The sequence below is a fragment of the Colias philodice genome, chromosome 20 (genome assembly GCF_061535455.1).
Source record: "Colias philodice isolate Cphi_HAF_F1 chromosome 20, ilColPhil1 Martin Lab GWU primary, whole genome shotgun sequence".
Lineage (NCBI taxonomy): Eukaryota > Metazoa > Arthropoda > Insecta > Lepidoptera > Pieridae > Colias > Colias philodice.
In genome coordinates, this window is record NC_143105.1 from 1,206,699 (window position 1) to 1,226,802 (window position 20,104).

The 20,104-nt window shown below is 36.8% G+C and overlaps 1 protein-coding gene across 1 annotated transcript in view; it reads left to right on the plus strand.

Annotated features, from left to right (window-relative positions):
- Positions 1–20,104, plus strand: part of LOC149479247 (regulator of G protein signaling loco-like) — a 64,452-nt gene that overhangs the window by 43,116 nt on the left and 1,232 nt on the right. Inside the window, exons 4-13 of the mRNA XM_089707894.1 lie at positions 11,446–11,538; positions 11,877–12,031; positions 13,152–13,356; positions 14,056–14,184; positions 15,511–15,621; positions 18,028–18,201; positions 18,486–18,728; positions 19,286–19,348; positions 19,421–19,492; positions 19,827–19,989. Of these exons, the coding sequence (XP_089564020.1) occupies positions 11,446–11,538; positions 11,877–12,031; positions 13,152–13,356; positions 14,056–14,184; positions 15,511–15,621; positions 18,028–18,201; positions 18,486–18,728; positions 19,286–19,348; positions 19,421–19,492; positions 19,827–19,989 (1,408 nt within the window). The remainder of the gene's footprint in view (positions 1–11,445; positions 11,539–11,876; positions 12,032–13,151; positions 13,357–14,055; positions 14,185–15,510; positions 15,622–18,027; positions 18,202–18,485; positions 18,729–19,285; positions 19,349–19,420; positions 19,493–19,826; positions 19,990–20,104) is intronic.

Here is a 20,104-nt window from a genome sequence, read left to right on the forward strand (position 1 = left end):
GATTATACATATAGAGTTTACGTGAAAATTATCGGATTAACTGTATCGTAGATACATGTTATTTTAATCAGAAAGTGATTTCTTCTATGCAGTTAGATTTTGTTTTGTTGTACTTGACCAAGGTTTAAGGGAATATTGACAGGTAATGAAGAAAATAGTGAAACTGATTAATTAAGTATAATAAGGACTAGCTTTTCTCTCGCAGATTTTTAAACTAGTTATTGCGGAAAATGAAACTTGCTAGAGGTGAAATTTTATAACGCACTCTTGTGGTAGCGTCCGCGTCGGTAGGCCACGTAATCGAAATAGAGGAAAATTAGTTTAAAATATCAGTCTCTAGAAAACGACGCCTTCAAAGTTTACTTAAAAATTTCCATGAATTTTTTTAGCATTTCCCCACATGTCGATCTCTAAAGCTCATTCGATACTCTTAATTAAACAAAGAGTACATAATATTTGTTTTTTCGTGATATAAAATCTTTACAATCAAAAGAACCATAACTTTCACTAGAAGAACTTCAACTAATAGAAAGCTTCGCTGTACCTGATTAACATCGGATATTTTATGGTTGAATTAAATTATGTTAACACGGTTAATGGTAGACGGAGATATATGAACATGTATCTAATACATAGAATAAAAAGTAAATTGCTTGTTAAAAATCAAATTAAAACTTTTTTTTCATTAACTTTAGAATATCGCGAGTGAAACACGTGCGTCAAAGAGTTACATTTAATTAAACAGTAATTATCGAAAGACGTCAAAAACACGATTTTGCAAATCGATTTTGAAATTAAAAACTTTTCTTATCAATTTCGCCCGTGAAAACCAATTTAATAGAGAAGTATAGTGGAACAAGAGAGTGAAATTAATTGTTAACGCACGATTAGGCACGTGCAAATGCGAATTTAGTCTTGTTTTTGACAAGAAAGCCAGATAGATGAAGTAATTTAACGGTGTATTTTAGCACGTATTCGAAGACATTACCAGCCAAAGTTACTCGTATATTAGTAACTATTACTATTTTTGTTACCTATGTTCCATCTTGGATATGAAAAAATAGTGCCAAAAATTTAGTTTTAATTTAATCTGGAAAAAAAATTTCAACTACCAAAATTCAATATTCATTTATTTACTTCAAACTCAAACATTTATTTATTCATTTAGACTTCTTTTAGATGCACTTTCGAATCGTCATTACATATCTTTAACATTTACCACCGATTCGGCTTTCCGAATGGATCTACGGACAGTATCTTTAGGAGAAACTTGTCATATATTACATATTATTATATTTAAAGCGTAAAAAGTGTATATTATTATAAATCTATTTATCGATACCGTTGTATTAAACACGAAGTGTTATACAAGAGTTTTTTGACCATCAGACATGTTTATGGCCTATTGTGTTGGTTCACTGCCTCACGACTAACGTGTGTTGCATCTATTCGTTTTATGTATAATTAATTTAAATATATACACCATCGTATATTGGTCCATCATATATGTTTGTTGGTATAAACCTTAAGGCCTAAAATAGGAGGTTGATTTTCGAGGAATTCTGTAAAACTTTTGAATACACAAATGATTGGTGACCAGATGTTTATTATAATTTTTAGAGACTTAATATAGAATGAAAAAATGCGTTTGTGACAAAATATATCCATATAAAGATGATTACTGATATTCTTATAACATAACTATTTATAATTTCTTTATAAACTCCATAGTATTTTTCAGTTTAAAGCTTTATTGACACATTTAAAGGCAATCGAACTTCCAACTCATTAACTGAAACAAAAACTCATTTATTATAAACAGCGGCATTTCCTCGTTCAATATAATAACACCTACCATATAGGTACTATCAGTAGCCTACATCAAAATAGATATTAGCACAAGTGTCTTGTATCAAAATTAAAAACGCGTACGCCACAACTCAGGCATCGTTCGTCAATCGATAGCATAATGAGGGATTGTTAGCTCAAGTGCTCGATACGTTACGGTGCGTTTACATCAAACGAGCGAATGCTCAATTCAGCTTATTCTAACCCCACTATGTCAAATTATTTTAGTGAAAACAGTCGTAGAGCATTCTTTCGTTGTTCTTAGTTCGAAAAGATTCTATGCAATGTTCTAATGCTGAACAACACTGAATACGAATTTTCGTTTACACTAAGAGATCACGAAAGAATAAATAAATATTTCGGGACAATTTTCACACACGGCACGATCTGATCCCATACTAAGCTTTCGCTTGTGTTATGGAAACCAGATGGCTGATAAACATAAAATTTCTTTCAATTTAAATAAATACTTATATAGATAACTAGCGGTCCGCCCCGGCTTCGCCCGTGGTACATATTTACGTTTTCTCTACACAAAAACCATCCTCATACTTCAAGGAATATAATAAAAAAAGAATTATCGAAATCGGTTCAGCCGTTCTCGAGTTATGCGCTTACCAACACATTTTGCGATTCATTTTTATATATAAGACTAGCTGGTGCGTTGTGCGCGGGCTGCAAGCAGCCCGCGAGAACCTTTTGCCCCTGGGTTGAAGCAATAGGGCAGTCATTAGAAAATGTGTTAGAATTCCAAGTCCATTTATAATTTTCTGCTAACTGCGATTCCACAGTCAATCGGAAGTGCTTATAAATTCCCAATTCATAAATTTTCTATTCTGGAATGCTGTCGACCTTCGAGGGTGCGTTGTGCGCGGGCTGCAAGCAGCCCGCGAGCCCCTTTTGCCCCTGGGTTGAAGCAATAGGGCAGTCATTTGAAAATGCATTCGAATTTTCTGTCCATTTCTTACATCTGCTAACAGCGATTCGAATTCGAATTCAGCTAACAGTCGAAACTGCTTATAAATTACTTATTCAAATATTGGTTAAATTTTTGAAACGTGATCCCGAATTTCATATAATTGAGGTGTCTGTCTAAGATTCCAGAAAGTTATTAGTATTATTAATATTGAATAACTCAGACTGATTGACCCATTGATGGTATTTATAGATGAAAAATAGTAATAAAGTGTATAAAGGAGAATGCCCATGAAAGTATGGACAACAGTACAGTGTTGCGTCAATGCCAGAGTGGTTTTGGAGGGTTCTTCGATATTCAAAAGATATTAACACCCATACACAGCAAACATCTATGTTCATCACACAAATATTGAATGCTCTTGCTCTAGCTCTAGTTCTATGTTCGTTTGATGTAAATGCACCATTAGATATATTCTATGTCGATAGGCAGATGTTATGACGCGCGTGACTTCCACATGGCAACAGTCTGAATTCGCGAGGTATGCTAGTGTTTACTGATTGAGCTTGGAATTTTGATAGTGGCATGTGGTGTGGTTGAAAGTTTTTAGCTACGTAATGAAAATATAACTGAATTAAATTGTTATGGACTTAATATAAATTCTTGTTTAACTGGCAATTTACTAAAGATATGAACATAAATTATATAAAGTCTTATTTAATCCGAAACCTTATATGGTTTGATTAAATAAATAATTAAGAAAACCATGCCAATGTTCTTGACATCAATAATAGTTTCTATACTGTAAAAACAGTAATATAAACATTAGTTATGGAACATATTATTAATGTTTATGTTACTGTTCTTATCTTACTACATACGTACATGCATCACATCAAAAATAATTGTTCTCGGTAATACAAGATGATAAAGAGGAGATACAACGCTTTCTCTATTAGTTATATCCCATAGAAATACAGATATCTTGTATGTTATATTATGCCACTTAATGAATTCTTCATTACGATTCTTATATAACATATTTAATATACAGCATATTTTTACATAAAAGCGAGTGTAACGATGCATACCGTTTAATTATGTATTGTGTTGATGGAGCGTGGGAATAGCATCATCAGGTGCACCATGCTCTCAGTTATGGTGATACCTTTGAGCTTTGATGTTGTGTGAGAGACACAGATTTCTAAATAATATGTAGAAATACACAGTTACTATTGAGAGTCGAAAGTATTGAAGATCACTTGGCTCGCGTCACTTGAGAGACTTAGTAAAAGTTTGAGTGTAATCGAAGTTTTGCGTATATGAAAAGGGCAAGAAACTTTTTTCGTGAAATATTGTGTGGCATAATAGCTTTACGAGTTTGAAACGGACAAGAAATGTTTCTAGAAGATTGTTGATTGTAGGAACGGTTTATAGAGAACTAAAAGAAATGATCTGTGGTTTTAAAAGTGGTATTGGATGTGTGTTTGAAGTAATGTGATGTGAAGTGATTCTATGTAATAGAATGATTGGAACACGCTCCGTGGGTCATCGCGTGTTTTGTTAATCGTTTATATTGGATGTACAGGTTGGTGGTTTGAATGACACGGAATCACGCTAAGGTTAGTGTACCTATTAGTTATTTATATGATTTACCGAATATACTATTTGTAAAATATGAAAAGCTTTGATGTTAGGCATATTTGGTGTTAGTGCCAGTTGTAAGGGATAAGGACAGGATTCTAAATGAATCATCATCAGTACATTTATTTTGCTATTTGGATATTGCAATTTCGCGAACAATCTTAACTAAAATTTTCTACTTTATTGGTCTTGAAAATACACAGAATTAAAAGCTCTCTTTCGGACGAATAAGAACACATATTAAAGTATTAAATTACAAATACATTCATTGCAATTGCAGGATACAATCGTGTTGTTTTGTACAAAGCTAATTCGCGTGATAGGCAAATAATAATAAATTGCCACCATCAGCCATCGTACGACATGAATCCATCACGTAACATGAACGTAAGCGGATTATAATGAATTCCAGTGAAAGTGTCTCTTGGTGACACCATGTTCCTATGCACTTGTAATAAGGTTGATATTTGAATACCCTTGTGGTTGTGAATGAATCGAGCTGGTTCTTAGAAGTAGAGAGTATATTGTGTACAATTGTGGGCTTGTTCACAATGTATGTGACGTCATTACTCCCGGTATAAGGTTGGTTTAGGAAGTGCCAAGATGAAGATGACTATGACGATACCTATGTACGTCTTGTGTGTGAGGCTGTAGGTGCATTAGTATGGGCTGTTAGCGGTATCAGTATAATGGACAAGTAACTTTGTATCTGACATGACGGTGAAAAATCTTTCTTTAGATATCTTTAATGCTCGTCGATTCTGTGTTTAGATAAACTTTTGTGTTACTGTGAAATTAACCCATTCAGCCCCGAACGGCCCGATCGGTCCACGACACAATAAATTTTCTATTGTGTCTGTGATTCCGGGGCCTGAGTTATTGAATAATTTCGTTGTTTCCCCCGCCAATGCAACATGGTTAAATTTGTTATTTGAAATATTTTTCAGCCAGTTGTTAAGGAAAACATTTGTTTATTTATTCTTATAATTTATAACTATTATGAAGTATTAAACCATGACAAAGCGTTTTTCTCTTGATCATGCGGTTACTACGTTATCGTTAAAATTAAATTGTTCTCTATAAGAATAGAACATATATAAATATAATTTAATCAGATCTTATAGAGATTGATGGCTTGCGATTTGATATGATAAAATTGAGTTCTGGTTCTTTAACTGCCAAATTGATTATCATTTTTATTTTTAAATTGTCTGCCAAATTGATACCAATTTATTATCCAAAATTCTCTCGTGTTATACCAATACTTATCAATATAACGTATGCAAAGTAGACAAGCATAATTGTAAACAAAATGTTTTTAACACACTTTTGGTGTGTTTTTGTTGAAATCGTTTATCGAGAATCGTAATCGTTTAAATATCATTACGCTAAGAACAACAGAAGCGGAGCCACGCGGGTGAAACTGCGAAGCGCACCTAGTATTATAAATAGCAATGTATCAAATTCTGCATTTACCTATAATGTACTCAAAATACCGCGAAACATCGCAGATTTGTAATACGCGTAATTTTTAATAATAAAACAATATTCTCCGGCTGTAGTACGCGGAATTCCCACAAATGTTTAACTAATTATTATTGTTTATTCGCCGTATTATATAAATAGGCCCATTTCGGAGTGTTTGTTTTGATTTCATTTTCCTGGATTGGGAAGGAAAGACGAAGATACCATTTGTTTTATTTATTTTATTGTTTTCTTTTAATGATGATATAACTGCTACAAAGGCCACTGTAAAGATATTACTTTTTATTTATAAACATTAAAAACGATTACTTATTAAGACGGAATACCTCGGCTGATCAATTATTAGATAATTACAACGGCTCCATACATATATTATCTTCTTCGTAAATTTTGAACACTTTGGTTATTATTTATATTATGCGTAAGTTCCAGTAAGGGAAAAATATCTCAGTCTGGCTTAATTCAGAAGGCTTATCACCAACTGGTCCGTAATGAAAATCTATACTAATATTATAAAATTGAAGAGTTTGTCTGTTTGAACGCGCTAATCTCAGGTGCTACTGGTCCGATTTGAAAAATTATTTCTCATCACTAAGACAAACAGGAGCGGAGCAATGCGGGTACAACCGCAGGGCACAGCTAGTCGATCATAAAAATGTAACCATCTGACCTATAAAGGGACACGGGGCTAATAAATTAATGTTGTATAACAGAAACGTAATAAAGGTGCACATATCGCATGCACTATCTTTCTTATATATAAAAATGAATCGCAAAATGTGTTGGTAAGCGCATAACTCGAGAACGGCTGAACCGATTTCGATAATTCTTTTTTTATTATATTCCTTGAAGTACGAGGATGGTTCTTATGTAGAGAAAACGTAAATATGTACCACGGGCGAAGCCGGGGCGGACCGCTAGTATATAATATAACGTATTCACATGCAGTATCTTTCCACGCGATAACATCTGCATTTACCTTATTAACATTAGTACAGATGTATTTCTGTACATTTATTTACGTTATCTGTGACCCATTGTTCTCGTTTGCATTTTATTGTTGTGTTATATTTAGATTCAAAGGTTTTATCAACGCGGCGACTGAAATAGCGTGTCAATATTACGTTATGAAGATTTTCATACACGGTGTTTGGAGATGTCCTTTAGTGAGGAAAGGGCATGTGATGTTTAAATAGTGATTTCGGAGATACGTCGTGAAATTTTGGTGTTCACCTTTTTGACATTCATAATTCTATTTTTTGTAATTTCTGGCTGTTTGCGTGTTGTACGTACCTACCGTATGCAAAGTAATGAAAACGAGATGATAATTGATAATTAAAACATTTAAGAGAAGAGGAGGTTGTTCCTTAGTTAATAAACTAACTTATGATAAAGAAAGGACGTAGGTACAACAGACGACATTACATTGGAGACGATAAACATTAGATATGTATTACCAAATTGTTTGTGATGCCCTTGTCCAGAAACTGTGTTCCTACCATGACAAATTAATCTTGTGACTTCCAATGTTCAAAAATGGTACATCGATATTTACCTCCATGGCCTATGCGTCAATTGGCATACTAATTTAGGCATTTTAATGCAATCTAGCTAGATTAGATAATAGATTATAGTCCTTGATACAAAAATTCTATACTTAACGCCCTCGATCGTCGACCCACTCAAGGCTAATTCTAATATATTTTCATATACGCTTTAGTTTTCAGCGAAGCGGTGGGCGTATCACGCTCGCCATTGCTGATAACGATAACACATCTGAAGCGTTGAATAAAACGCCTGAACAGGTAGCTGTATGCTTCAGTTTTAGATAACGCAGCGAGCTAATAAGTGCTGAAAACTATAGGGTGTAAAGTGGTAAAAGGTCTAGAACAAACTGTCAGATGGTTGAATTATTTACTAGGTTGAAAGAAAGTTGTAAGTTGATGAGAAATGGTTAAGATTAAATGATGCTGGAGTGGTATTTTGAAGTGATCAATTTACGGGAGTAGACGGAAAATTTCCTTCAAATGTTAATAGTGTTGGAATAAATATAAGTGGCTGTATCATTTTGAAAGTAAATTCGAGTGCTGCACAACTACCGGACAATCTTAGTGTATAGATTGTAAACAATATAAATACAAGTGCAGTGGCGAACGTGAAAGTGATAAGACGCACAAATGCCTACGCTTCTAACGGAGAAGTTTTATGCGAGGCTCGCTTGGTTTGTGAGTATTTACGTACATACATACAAATTTATTGTTATTAATTTGGTTGTTGCTAAGAATAATTGAAAAATGGAATGGGAATTGAAATAAAAGGACGATAGAATAGGAATTAATTATTAGACCGGTAATATCTGAGAATAATTTAGAACTGTGAATAATTTGATAACTCGAAATTCATATTTATTAAATAATTTAAGGATATTTGATTTCAAACATAAGGAAAAAGTATTAACATCTGTTGAAAGAGCGCAAAAAAGAATTCTACACTAATAATCAGTATAATTTAAGAGCCTTAAATCGAGACCTTACATTGACTAGCTGAAAATAAGACCGGCGGGTAAACATCCTGAATTCGAGTTACTCATACAATTATTATAAATATCTACATTCTAAATCTTTATATAAACAACAAAAATATTCCGCTGCTGTTACAATTTAAGCGTTTTAGTTTTCCCTATACAACACTAAATAAACGTAGGATATTCGAAATAGTGTTGTGGTAGTGTCCATGCATTTGATGCATCAAGGTTTGCGTGAACTCGCATGTCATAAATTCATTTCTGAATATGTACTTATTTAATTTTTCCTATTACTAAAATTCCGTAGTAACATTATTTCAGATGGTTTTCTTGATTCTCTACTTAGTGCAGACGGCTCACGGCACGTGTAATGTGTAGGTATAATTAAAAATCAAACGAATGTTGTGAAAATCATATTTCGGAGTATACTTGTAGTTTAGTCTAGTATTAGAATAAGTTAAAGGAACGAATAAATATAATCAATATTTTACAAATACATGTATCTCATCTAAAGTTTAAATATATCCACAAACAATGAGTTAATGCAAATAGAAAATCCTTACATTACAATCTATATCCTATTCTAATGCAGAAAGGTACATTTTTAATCTTGTGTTTAGAATCCTGAATAAATCAGCGCCTGTAAATTTGAAATTGATTTCTATCCTAATGGAATATGGTCCAATATCGTTTGATGTATCAGAGTTTCCTAATGCAGAATACAATGGGATCCTTATAAGTGTGGTCATTGAGACGGGTAGGTATGTAGTGAAAAATTCATTATTCAATTTAGTTGTTAGCGTCATAGGGTGGTGTAAGTTACAAGTTATTTGCCGGTGTTTGTTGCAACGCTCTGAATAGCATTAATTATAAAATGATTTCACTAGATACTAGATAGGTACTTAAAACGTTAGTTGTAACCACCTGAAACCAGGGGCCGACCTAGTTTCAGTAGTGTTTTATTTTTTACAAGGATGGGAACGTTTTTATTTATTTTACCATTTAGTTCAGTTTTTAAATTTAGTGGAAGATGGGAACGTTGAAATTTGGAGAGTCTATGCTTCTTCCAAGAAATTAGAACAAATTGCGCTATTTTCAAATCCAATTTGTGAATATATATATCTTGAAGAAGGAAATCAAAAGAATAGCTTCCTTATGATGAACTTAAGCAAGCAATAAATGCAGTCTTTATAAATGTGTTAGCAACTGCAGTCACCTGGTGATATAGGTGGAAAATATAGGTCCCAATTAACTTTATTGATTCAGTCCAAGCCAATTGAGAGCGTTTACCAATTGTTTATATTAATTTAACCTCGGCCTTGTTACAATTACGATTGCCCATCATCGGCCAACGTTTTATGTTGTGTTTTATTCGCAAATCTTTGATCTCGTTTCCTTAATAAATTATTTGAATTCCATTGAATGTGTTACGCGTAATGTTCGAGTTATGCTAGCGTGTAAACAGCTGGATTTTTGTAGCGAACGTTATTTCATTGGTTTTCATAATCGTAATGTTTGTTATTGCCTTTTAGTCTTTAAAAGTTAAATGGAATAGAAGTCAACTAATAAGGAGAGATCTATTTGAAATTCCACGATTTGTGGTGTCTCATAGTTGCAAGGCTAATTTGTAAAATACCCCGATTTAAGCTTAGTCACTAAATGCACTTCGCTCCAACTTTGTTGAAGTTTTTATTCCTCAGATATTATCCAAGCAAGTAAGCACCTGCGCATGACATTCTTGACTTTTAAATTATGTTTCTGTATCCGCGTAGCTTTTAAGATTTAACGACTAATCTTGACGAAGATCCTTGACCAAGTAAAATAAATAGGTTCCCTTGACCATCCAATTGTCTGACCATCCAGTTTCATTGAATATTTCCGCCAGCCGCCGCGCCTCGTGGCATGCACCACGCTCCGCCGGAAACGGGGCTGTTTGCTCGTTGTGATTGTCATTGTAATTTGTGATGACTCGACGCTAGTCTGATTTTAGACGTCACCGCGGACGGTCCTGCTCTCTTTCCCCTTTTTTATGCCAGAGCAAGCAAAGGGACAGGTAGACCATCTGATGCTAAGTGGTCACCGCCCATAGACTAAAGTAGCACTGGTAGTGTTATAGGTGCTCAGGAGAAATTCTGAAGAATTTCAAAATGTCCCTTTGCCATTAATTAGGCAGGTGCAATGCGTGCAAGTGTTATAATACATAACTGGTGGGACTTGTTTGGTAATTGGTTGATCGCTTACCCTGAATTTAGTGTTGGTTGCGAAGGTGTACTGTCGTTTAACGTGGTCGTGGTGTCTAAATTTAATTAGTTTTTTTAAATATTGGGCTTGATCAAAAGATCACTTCATGTGCTTGTGTGTTGTGTTGTTTAAACGAACTTAGGGAAAATGGTGGTCTGGTATGTGACTGATGCCGATGTTGAGGTAAATTTTGTACTTTTGGTATTTTTGCGTTCGTAATATGTCGTTTATTCCTATCAAATTATTGTGTACTTCTGCTTGTAGCTTGTGATCATTTTGGAAATTTATTGCAATTTTTATCTAAATGATTATCTACATTTTAATAGACTCATTATGATCATGCGGGTTTCCCGCACAAACACAGCGCTGTCAGACGTATCCGTTAGAGGACACTCGGCAAACAGACTGACATATTTACTATTTATATAGTGTTACACAGGATTTGCAGAATTTATGTGTTAATGTACAGGGTCAGTTGTAAGGACTAAATGTGGTGAACAAAAGACTCATGAAAAACGGAAATTGATGCAATAAAATGAGCAAATGAAAATTTACGTCAATCTGAAATTATGAGCTAGTATTTCAGTGAAACACAGTCAATATTTTTGTTTAAATACAAGTTAAAAACTATTGTCATAATCATAATATGTTTAGCAGCAATAAAATTACTAAAAATAATTCCTCTAGTTATATTTCTGTTATCTGTAATACCTACAGTACGTTGTTGTCTACGTTGTTTAGATTTAGATAGTCAGTTTGATTAACAAATGTTATTTGTTTGTTACAGAGTGAGCAGTCGTCACCGTTCCGCCGCTGGACCACGGGCAGCGGCGCGGGCAGCTCCTACAGGCACCACGAACATCGCAACATTTATAATAAGGTAAGGTTTTGCATTCAATGTTCTAATTGTTTTTATTGTTAAAGTTGATGAGGAAATATATTCCTTTGTTCCTTATGAGCTCCCTAGTGTATAGGGCTGTTTAGTTGCATCCATCAACCTGATACATCGATACAGGTTAATCTTGATGTAGTTCAAAGAAGAAGTCTTTTATCTTGGTGCACTTTCTTATTTTTCTGTGTTACCTATCTATGGCTTTATTTATCCAGACAAAAAGGCGTTAAAGAAACCAGCAAAAAGTTGGATTACCAAATTTTAGCGGTTATACTCCAGCAACTCTTTCACTTACACAATTTTCAGTCGAAACTTCTCTATTCCAGCAAATGAGCGAAGGTTCGAGTCCGGGCGGGGTAAAGGGTGGTGGGGGGGGTGTAGCGCGCTGGTCGCTCGGGCTCGAGCACCTGCTGGCCGACCGCGCGGGCGCCGCGGCATTCGCGCACTTCCTCGACAAGGAGTTCGCTGCGGAGAACATAAGGTGAGTTGTAGGGAGCGGCGAATGCGAAGGTTCGAGAGGGTGTGTAGGTTTGACATTAGACGTGTGTGCGTGCGTGCGTGCGTGCATGTATGCGTATACGCACATTTGTGTGTATACATTATGTTTCGAAATCTAATTAAATTAAAGTAAAAGTACTTTATACGGTTTATGGTTAAAATTTTATTTGATTTCAATCAATGTCGTAACTTCTTTATTGTCATACTAGTCCTACTGAGTGACTTGTTCGCTAAAAGTATTTTTATTTTTGAAAACGAATACTTAAATTCTTTAGCAAAATTGTAACAAACTGATCCAAAATGATAATATATTACAAAACAGAGAGGCAACGTTTTCATAGAACAATGACTAATGCAATCTAGAAATGGGGTTACAAGATAACATCAATGAAATAAAGCTCGTCCTCGTTAATGAATGGGATTCGAATTAAATGCTTTTTCTACAAATATCAGTGACGTCACCACATAGATATTAATAATAGACTCATTGATTGGTTAATTTGACTCTTATTAGTAGAAAAAGAAGGTTCAAAGTTGAATATCCGAACTTATTCATATTTAGCTACAAGATTATAAATTGTATTTATTTTAACATAACTGTATTTTCAATAGATTGATAATTAAAAATAAATATTAACTTTCGTAAAACGGTAAATATTTGAGGATCTAATTAAATTATAATTAGAAATAACTGGAAGTACGGTTCTAATGCTTTCACTGTTTCAAAATTAAGATTTATTTTTAACAAGCTACCACCGAAAGTGTTAATTATAAAAATATTTTTTAAATAACTTTAACGAATATTTCTTTTAATTGAGTGTTTATGCATCTTAAATTATTACTTACATCTTTGAATTTCATTTTTCCCATTAAATGAGTAAATGGCAATGGATAATTTTTAAGCCATAAATGATAAAACTTAAATTATCTTTCAACCTATACAAATCCAAGTTATTATAATTTATAACGTCAAAAAAAATCCGACGGTTCAATTGCTGTTATGTAATCTATACCAGGCCTTCTTTTATTTGAATTTTTTATTGTAATAAAAAGACGCTGTTGCGCATATATCAGTGCAATATAAGAATACATTGAACCCACAGATTCTGGTGGTCGTGCGAGGAGTACCGCACGTGCTCCGAGAGTGGGAGCGAGAGCGAAGATGTCCGCATCCAACTAGCCAATGAGATTTGGCAACGTCACCTCGCGGATAAAGCGCAGGAGCCAATCAACGTGGACGCCGCTGCTAAACGGTCCACGGCGTTGCGGCTCAGTCAGAGGCCATTGCCGGCTGATTTGTTTGCTCAGGTGGGTGCTTTTGTGTTTGTTAATGATAGGAAGAAAGACACAATGTCAGGCACAATGTTTAAGGACATAAAACAAAAAATCTACTTTAAAGAGAAAATTGATTGTTGCGGTAAAAGGTGCTCAGCGATGCTGTTTTACTCGTGAGACTGTAACAGTGTCGATTTTAACTTTGAATGGATTGATTAATTTAAGGTTTCCAATGTGAGGAATAATCAAAATTAACTTATTGTTATTAGTTTGTGTGAAATTTCCATTGTCGATTATCAATTAATTTCTTACAATAATTAGGTAATTCGGTCGAAATGGGTATCAAAAGGAAACCCGTTGAATATTCGGAAATAATGATAAATCTTAAATATTGCAACAGATTATTTAATCCTATGCCTATTGTACATTATTTTACACGCTTTTTATTAGCTTCACCTGTATGTTTGTATGTTTGTTTGTAACCGACTTCTTTGGGCGCAATTTTGACCCACTTTAAACGGCCAGATTTCGTTCAAACTTTGTAGATTTATTGAGGACCGATGACAATACATTAATTTGATAAAATTATACCATTTTTCAATTTGCAAAAAGCGTGTTTTTTAGTTTTTTTTTAACTATTATTTATTTTGTCGACGATAAATGTTGTAATTTGATTTGACAAAAACAAGCACATGCTTCTCATGAGTAAAATACATGTTTTTTTATCGTCAGGCCCAGAAGCAGATATTCAACGTGATGAAGTTCGACAGCTACCCGCGCTTCCTGCGCTCGGGCGTGCACGCGGAGTGCGCGCGCGCCGACCTGCGCGGGCTGCCCTGCCCGTACGACCAGGCGACCAAGGTATGCACGCACAGACACACATACGTGCACGCGGAGTGCGCGCGCGCCGACCTGCGCGGGCTGCCCTGCCCGTACGACCAGGCGACCAAGGTATGCACGCACAGACACACATACGTGCACGCGGAGTGCGCGCGCGCCGACCTGCGCGGGCTGCCCTGCCCGTACGACCAGGCGACCAAGGTATGCACGCACAGACACACATACGTGCACGCGGAGTGCGCGCGCGCCGACCTGCGCGGGCTGCCCTGCCCGTACGACCAGGCGACCAAGGTATGCACGCACAGACACACATACGTGCACGCGGAGTGCGCGCGCGCCGACCTGCGCGGGCTGCCCTGCCCGTACGACCAGGCGACCAAGGTATGCACGCACAGACACACATACGTGCACGCGGAGTGCGCGCGCGCCGACCTGCGCGGGCTGCCCTGCCCGTACGACCAGGCGACCAAGGTATGCACGCACAGACACACATACGTGCACGCGGAGTGCGCGCGCGCCGACCTGCGCGGGCTGCCCTGCCCGTACGACCAGGCGACCAAGGTATGCACGCACAGACACACATACGTGCACGCGGAGTGCGCGCGCGCCGACCTGCGCGGGCTGCCCTGCCCGTACGACCAGGCGACCAAGGTATGCACGCACAGACACACATACGTGCACGCGGAGTGCGCGCGCGCCGACCTGCGCGGGCTGCCCTGCCCGTACGACCAGGCGACCAAGGTATGCACGCACAGACACACATACGTGCACACGTTCATAGATACACAAACATATACATACACACAACACATATACAGTATGCTCGTACACTTAAATACAAACATGAGTATAAACACGCATCACACGTACTCACAAAGAAATATGAATATACGCACGCAAGTATACACGCACGTATATATGTACGCATGCACACACTATAGGTATAGTGTATAGACATACAGAAATATGCATACATATAGACTTAGGCTTGCAAGCACGCACGTCTCTAAAACATGTACAAATTGACAAAATCACACTCATACAGGTTCGCGTTCGTGTATACACTCACACATACACATAGATTAAATTTTTTGCATGTGACGACGTGTTGTCACTTTACACTTTTAATATGAGTGGTTTAAACACCTAAATTACCACGACAGAAAGTCACGAAACATATCATATAAAAACTGTTCCTACTAGATAAACATTTCTTAATGCCCTAATTCTAAAAATAATAAAAATATTCAAACACAAATTGCATTTGCATTCTAGATTCCCACTCATTTCTTGCACAAGCGATTAGCTAACCTATAAAACAGTGGCTACAGCAATAACTGTTTGCAGCTAAAGAAGTCGTCGTCGAACGCGTCAGAGCGACGGCGCTCCGCCGGCCTGTTGCCATGGAGACGGAATGCATCTAGAGATCGGGCTGATGAAGAGCAGCCGGTTACTGATGTGAGTATATAAATAATTGAAAAGAAGTCTTTACCCAGTGTTCTTAGATTTGTTGATTTATTTGTTCGCGGAAAAATTCCAACCAATAGCCGCGGCCCCTTCAAAAATGTGTGTCCACGTCACTCAAGATTTCTAACTATATGGTACGAGAGGCGGGAGCTAGTAACGTTTTAAAAAAATGATTCACTTATTTGGATGACATTTTAATTATTTTGAAAATAAAAATTGCGTATGGCACCTATTTAACAACGAAAAAAACGTCTTGCAATAAAAAATTTATGTCTGATGGATCTAAAGGCAAAAGGTAAGCTGTACCTATTTCTTTATGTCAATAAAGTTTTTATTATTTATTTATTTATATTTAAAAGATTAAAAATTACGCGTTAATAAATTACTTTAAATTACGGATATTTTCCTGTGCGCACTAATAAACGCAACCACTACCGCCAGCCAGACAGCCCGGACTCTAACCGAAATAGGAAGAGAAAGTATATCAAAGAACCAACTATACTAAAATTCTCTCTTGTCAACGTTGCTAGCTCCTATACGAATATCTACCTATCATGTGTCATAAAAATCATATATTAAAAGCGCCCCGTTGCGACGTGAAAGAACGACTTCAAGCTATTGCTAAAATTATTTAAGACTAGCTTCCGCCCACGACTTTGTACGTACATCCCCGTTTTTCCCCGTTCCCACAAGAATTTCGGGAAATCCTTTCTTAGCGGATGCCTATGTCCTAACATCTACCTGCATGCCAAATTTCAGCCCGATACGTCCAGTGGTTTGGGCTGTGCGTTGATAGATCACTATATCAGTCACCTTGAGTTTTATATATATAGATATTCAATCCTACAATACTACTTACATACGTTTTTCTGTTTCCTGCAGCGCCATTTCAAAAAAATCTTGTGTGACCATTTCACTTGCTACAGTATAACAACGTCATAATGTGGCAAGAATCAAACTAAATCTATCTAAACGATAAAATAAGCCATACACAACAACGTTACACAGTTTATCGTGATATATTGATCCAATGTTAGAAAAACATCATAGAATTTATTATTGGCTTCAAAAGGAGAGGACGAGATATCATCGCAATTTGCAACTATTCAATATCCAAAGTTTTCGTACATTAAAATAATATGGAACTTAAATACAAATGTCAGATCTAAAATTTTAGTAACGGACGTAGTTGATTCATAAATTATTTTACATAATAACTAGCAAACCGGGCGAATTCCGTTTCGCCACCAGAGACACCTTTTCTTTGCTATAAACCTCACGGAGCCCAAGACCTTTCCAGTGAATGCAAAACCATGGAAATCGGTTCGTGCGTTCTGGAGTTATAGCGTCAGGAAGGAAAACCCGACTTATTTTTATATAGTAGAAGATAAAAACAAAATTGTATTATTTTATAAATACTCAGTTAAATATTCCCCGCTTTTATCATGTTGTCGTTTTGTAAGTCAACAAGCAATTTCCTTGTACAATACGTTAAATTATTGTGAAATAGGTTCGCTGCAAGGAAAATGATAACATTGTATTAACTGTAAATATGTACGTTGGCTAGATCTTTACATAAAATTGCATGTTTGCCTTTTATGCGTTTTAGCCTAATATTCACATTAACTGATTTATAAAAAACTAGCAAACCGGGCGAACTCCGTTTCGCCACCAGAGACACCTTTTCCAACGAATGCAAAACACCACGATCAAAAGAGTACTCCTAATAAAACTGTAAATTATTTTTTATCTCAAATAAATTAATATTAAATCCACCTATCAATCATTCCAATCGCTTCTTCACAATAGTCATATATTTACTCCATATTTGCGCTGATAAAATAATTTACAATAGTATTTGCTTTGCCACGTGTTAGCACGAGCGTGTAACAGTCGTGTATATTATCTCTAGATCAAACAAATTCGATCAACAAAGTCCTGAACAATATTATATATGTGTTGTGCTAAATATTTAGCGTAATGATGATGCAACTTTCGTGTTATTTTCATGGCTCCTTGCCTGTTGTTATATCAAAATTTAAATATCGAAATACATATATTATATTAAAACGTTTTTCAATTGCGCACGCGTTGCAATTGCGCTTGTAATAGTGATATCGATTAACAAACAAAATGAAAAATAAAGGTTCCAAATAAGATCCCTGGGGAACTCCCAATGGAACATAATTTTCTTGGGTGTTGTTTAATCTTTGAATATTAACAATTTATGTACAATTTTTTTGTTGATCCATTGCGCACCAACGATATTAAGAATTTTGAATACCCATAAAAAAAATACTAGGAAAATTTCATGGTGCAGATAATCAAACGCCATGCCAAAATCTATTTCATTCTTATACATGCACACGTATATCAATGAATTATATTCCTTGCCAGGTTGTAACAGCGAGTCAAACGAACGGATGTTCTTTATGCCGGGTGGTATTACCTGGTGGCGCTACCACAGTCGTGGGAGTGGATAACAACCTGACTGTCAGGCGGCTGGTCGATAGACTGTTGCAGAAGAGGAATCTCTTGTGCACCGCGTACGATGTTCTGCTTGAAGAGCAGGTAGGGTTTACTTATTTTTATTGTTTTAATTTTTTGACATGATTTTTTTTTTTGATGTTGTTTTTCAAATCGTTATGTAGCTATAAATGTGGTTTATATTTTGAGGTTATATGCTATGTGGAGTTTTTGGTAAAAATAATTTTATTTATTAGATGCTCAAAATTGAGCATTTTTTATTGATTTTTTATTTTTTTTGTTGATTGATTGATTTTTTATATCTTTATACGTCACTTGTACATTATGTTGTTTGTGACTATATGTAATGTTTGTGGGTGCGTGTTAAGGGCACGACGCGCGTGGTGGAGGCGGAGGCGGCGTCGAGCGTGCTGGGCGGCAAGTGCGCCGTGGTGGAGCGGCGCTGCGTCGTGCGCGTGCAGGTCGGCGCGCGCGGCGTGCTCGTGCGCTGCCGGCCCGCGCGCCGCCTGCGCCACGTGCTGCGGCCGCTGCTGGCGCGCTACCCGCCGCCCCCCGCCCCGCGCCGCGCGCCGCCCCGCGCGCGCCCGCTGCCGCCCGACACGCTGCTGCAGGTGAGTGTGTGACAGCGCCTTAACGTGCGGACACGAGGCGGACTAAGTGTATGTGTGCGCCTTAACGTGCGGACACGAGGCGGACTAGCTAGAGAAGTATGCGCCTTAACACGTGGAGAGACACTGAACGCTGCTGCAAGTGAAATATGCGCCTTAACATGTGGAGAAGTTCCGCGCTACTGCTAGAGATATATGCGCTTTAACATGCGGAAAAACGCTACGTGCCGCCTTAAGCTTAAACGATGACATTAAGTACGCTACGCTACTACGATGCTGTTAATGAATTCGAATTTCGCTGCAGAAAAATCAATATTGTTAGCTCAGATCCGGCTCGAAGGACCACAAAATTGCAATTAAAAACGCCCTGCATTTTTAATGTTCGAATAATTTGGTCGTACAATTTAATGTACGAAAGACATAACAACTTTGTTAAGAATATGGATTATTTTTTTATCGCACTTTTGGACAAGATTCCTCAATACGTCGCATCTGAGATGATTTTTACCCAATTTTGACAAAATTGCGTAAACCACTCAAATATACCTATTTTGTTACAGGACTTAGATGGCGCGCGACTCCAGATCGTTGAAGTGGGCGAAGGGGACTGGCAAGCCGTACTTGTGAGCGAGTCGCGGGGGGAGGGGAATGAGGGGGAGGGGGGTGATATTGTGGGGGGAGAGAGGGTGGGGGAGGGGGAGGATAGCGGGGAGGGGGACGCCGACTCGCTTGCCGATCTGGCGCTGCGGCACGATGAGGACACCTTGGTTAGTATTATTATTATTTAGAGCAGAATACACTTGCATTGTGTTTATGATTTGAGTAATGAACAAATAGTAAATTTGATTTTGAGACCTCGCATATTGAAACATTTTTTATAATGATTTATCTGTTTTAGTGTGTCCATTTAAAAAGTATATTGCAAAAGATATAAATAGCTTGCTTGTTCAGTAAATTATCAAATGTTTTTATCGTCCGTTTTGTTTTTCCGCTTTTTTAAATTTTGTTACTTAAATTGTTCTATGAACTTCAAATCTACCTTGATATAAATTTATTTCTTTTAAAACGTTTAAAATTAAACTATGTTATCTATATTCACAGAGCATAGACCGAAACTCGGGCAGTTCGTGCGGTTTCCCTGACAACATATCGAACAGGAGCAGCGGGCCCCCCGCGGGGCCCCCGGGGCCCCAGCCGCAGGGCCCCGCCAACAGAGTGCGCGCTACGTTACGGCCAGGGCCCCCGTTACATCATCACCCACCTGGTAAGTGGTATTATAGACAAATAAATTAAAACAACTGTTATTTTTTATATAAAATAGTATTAAATATTTGTTCGAAACTTATATATAATCAATGCTAAAAATATCGAATTTGCAT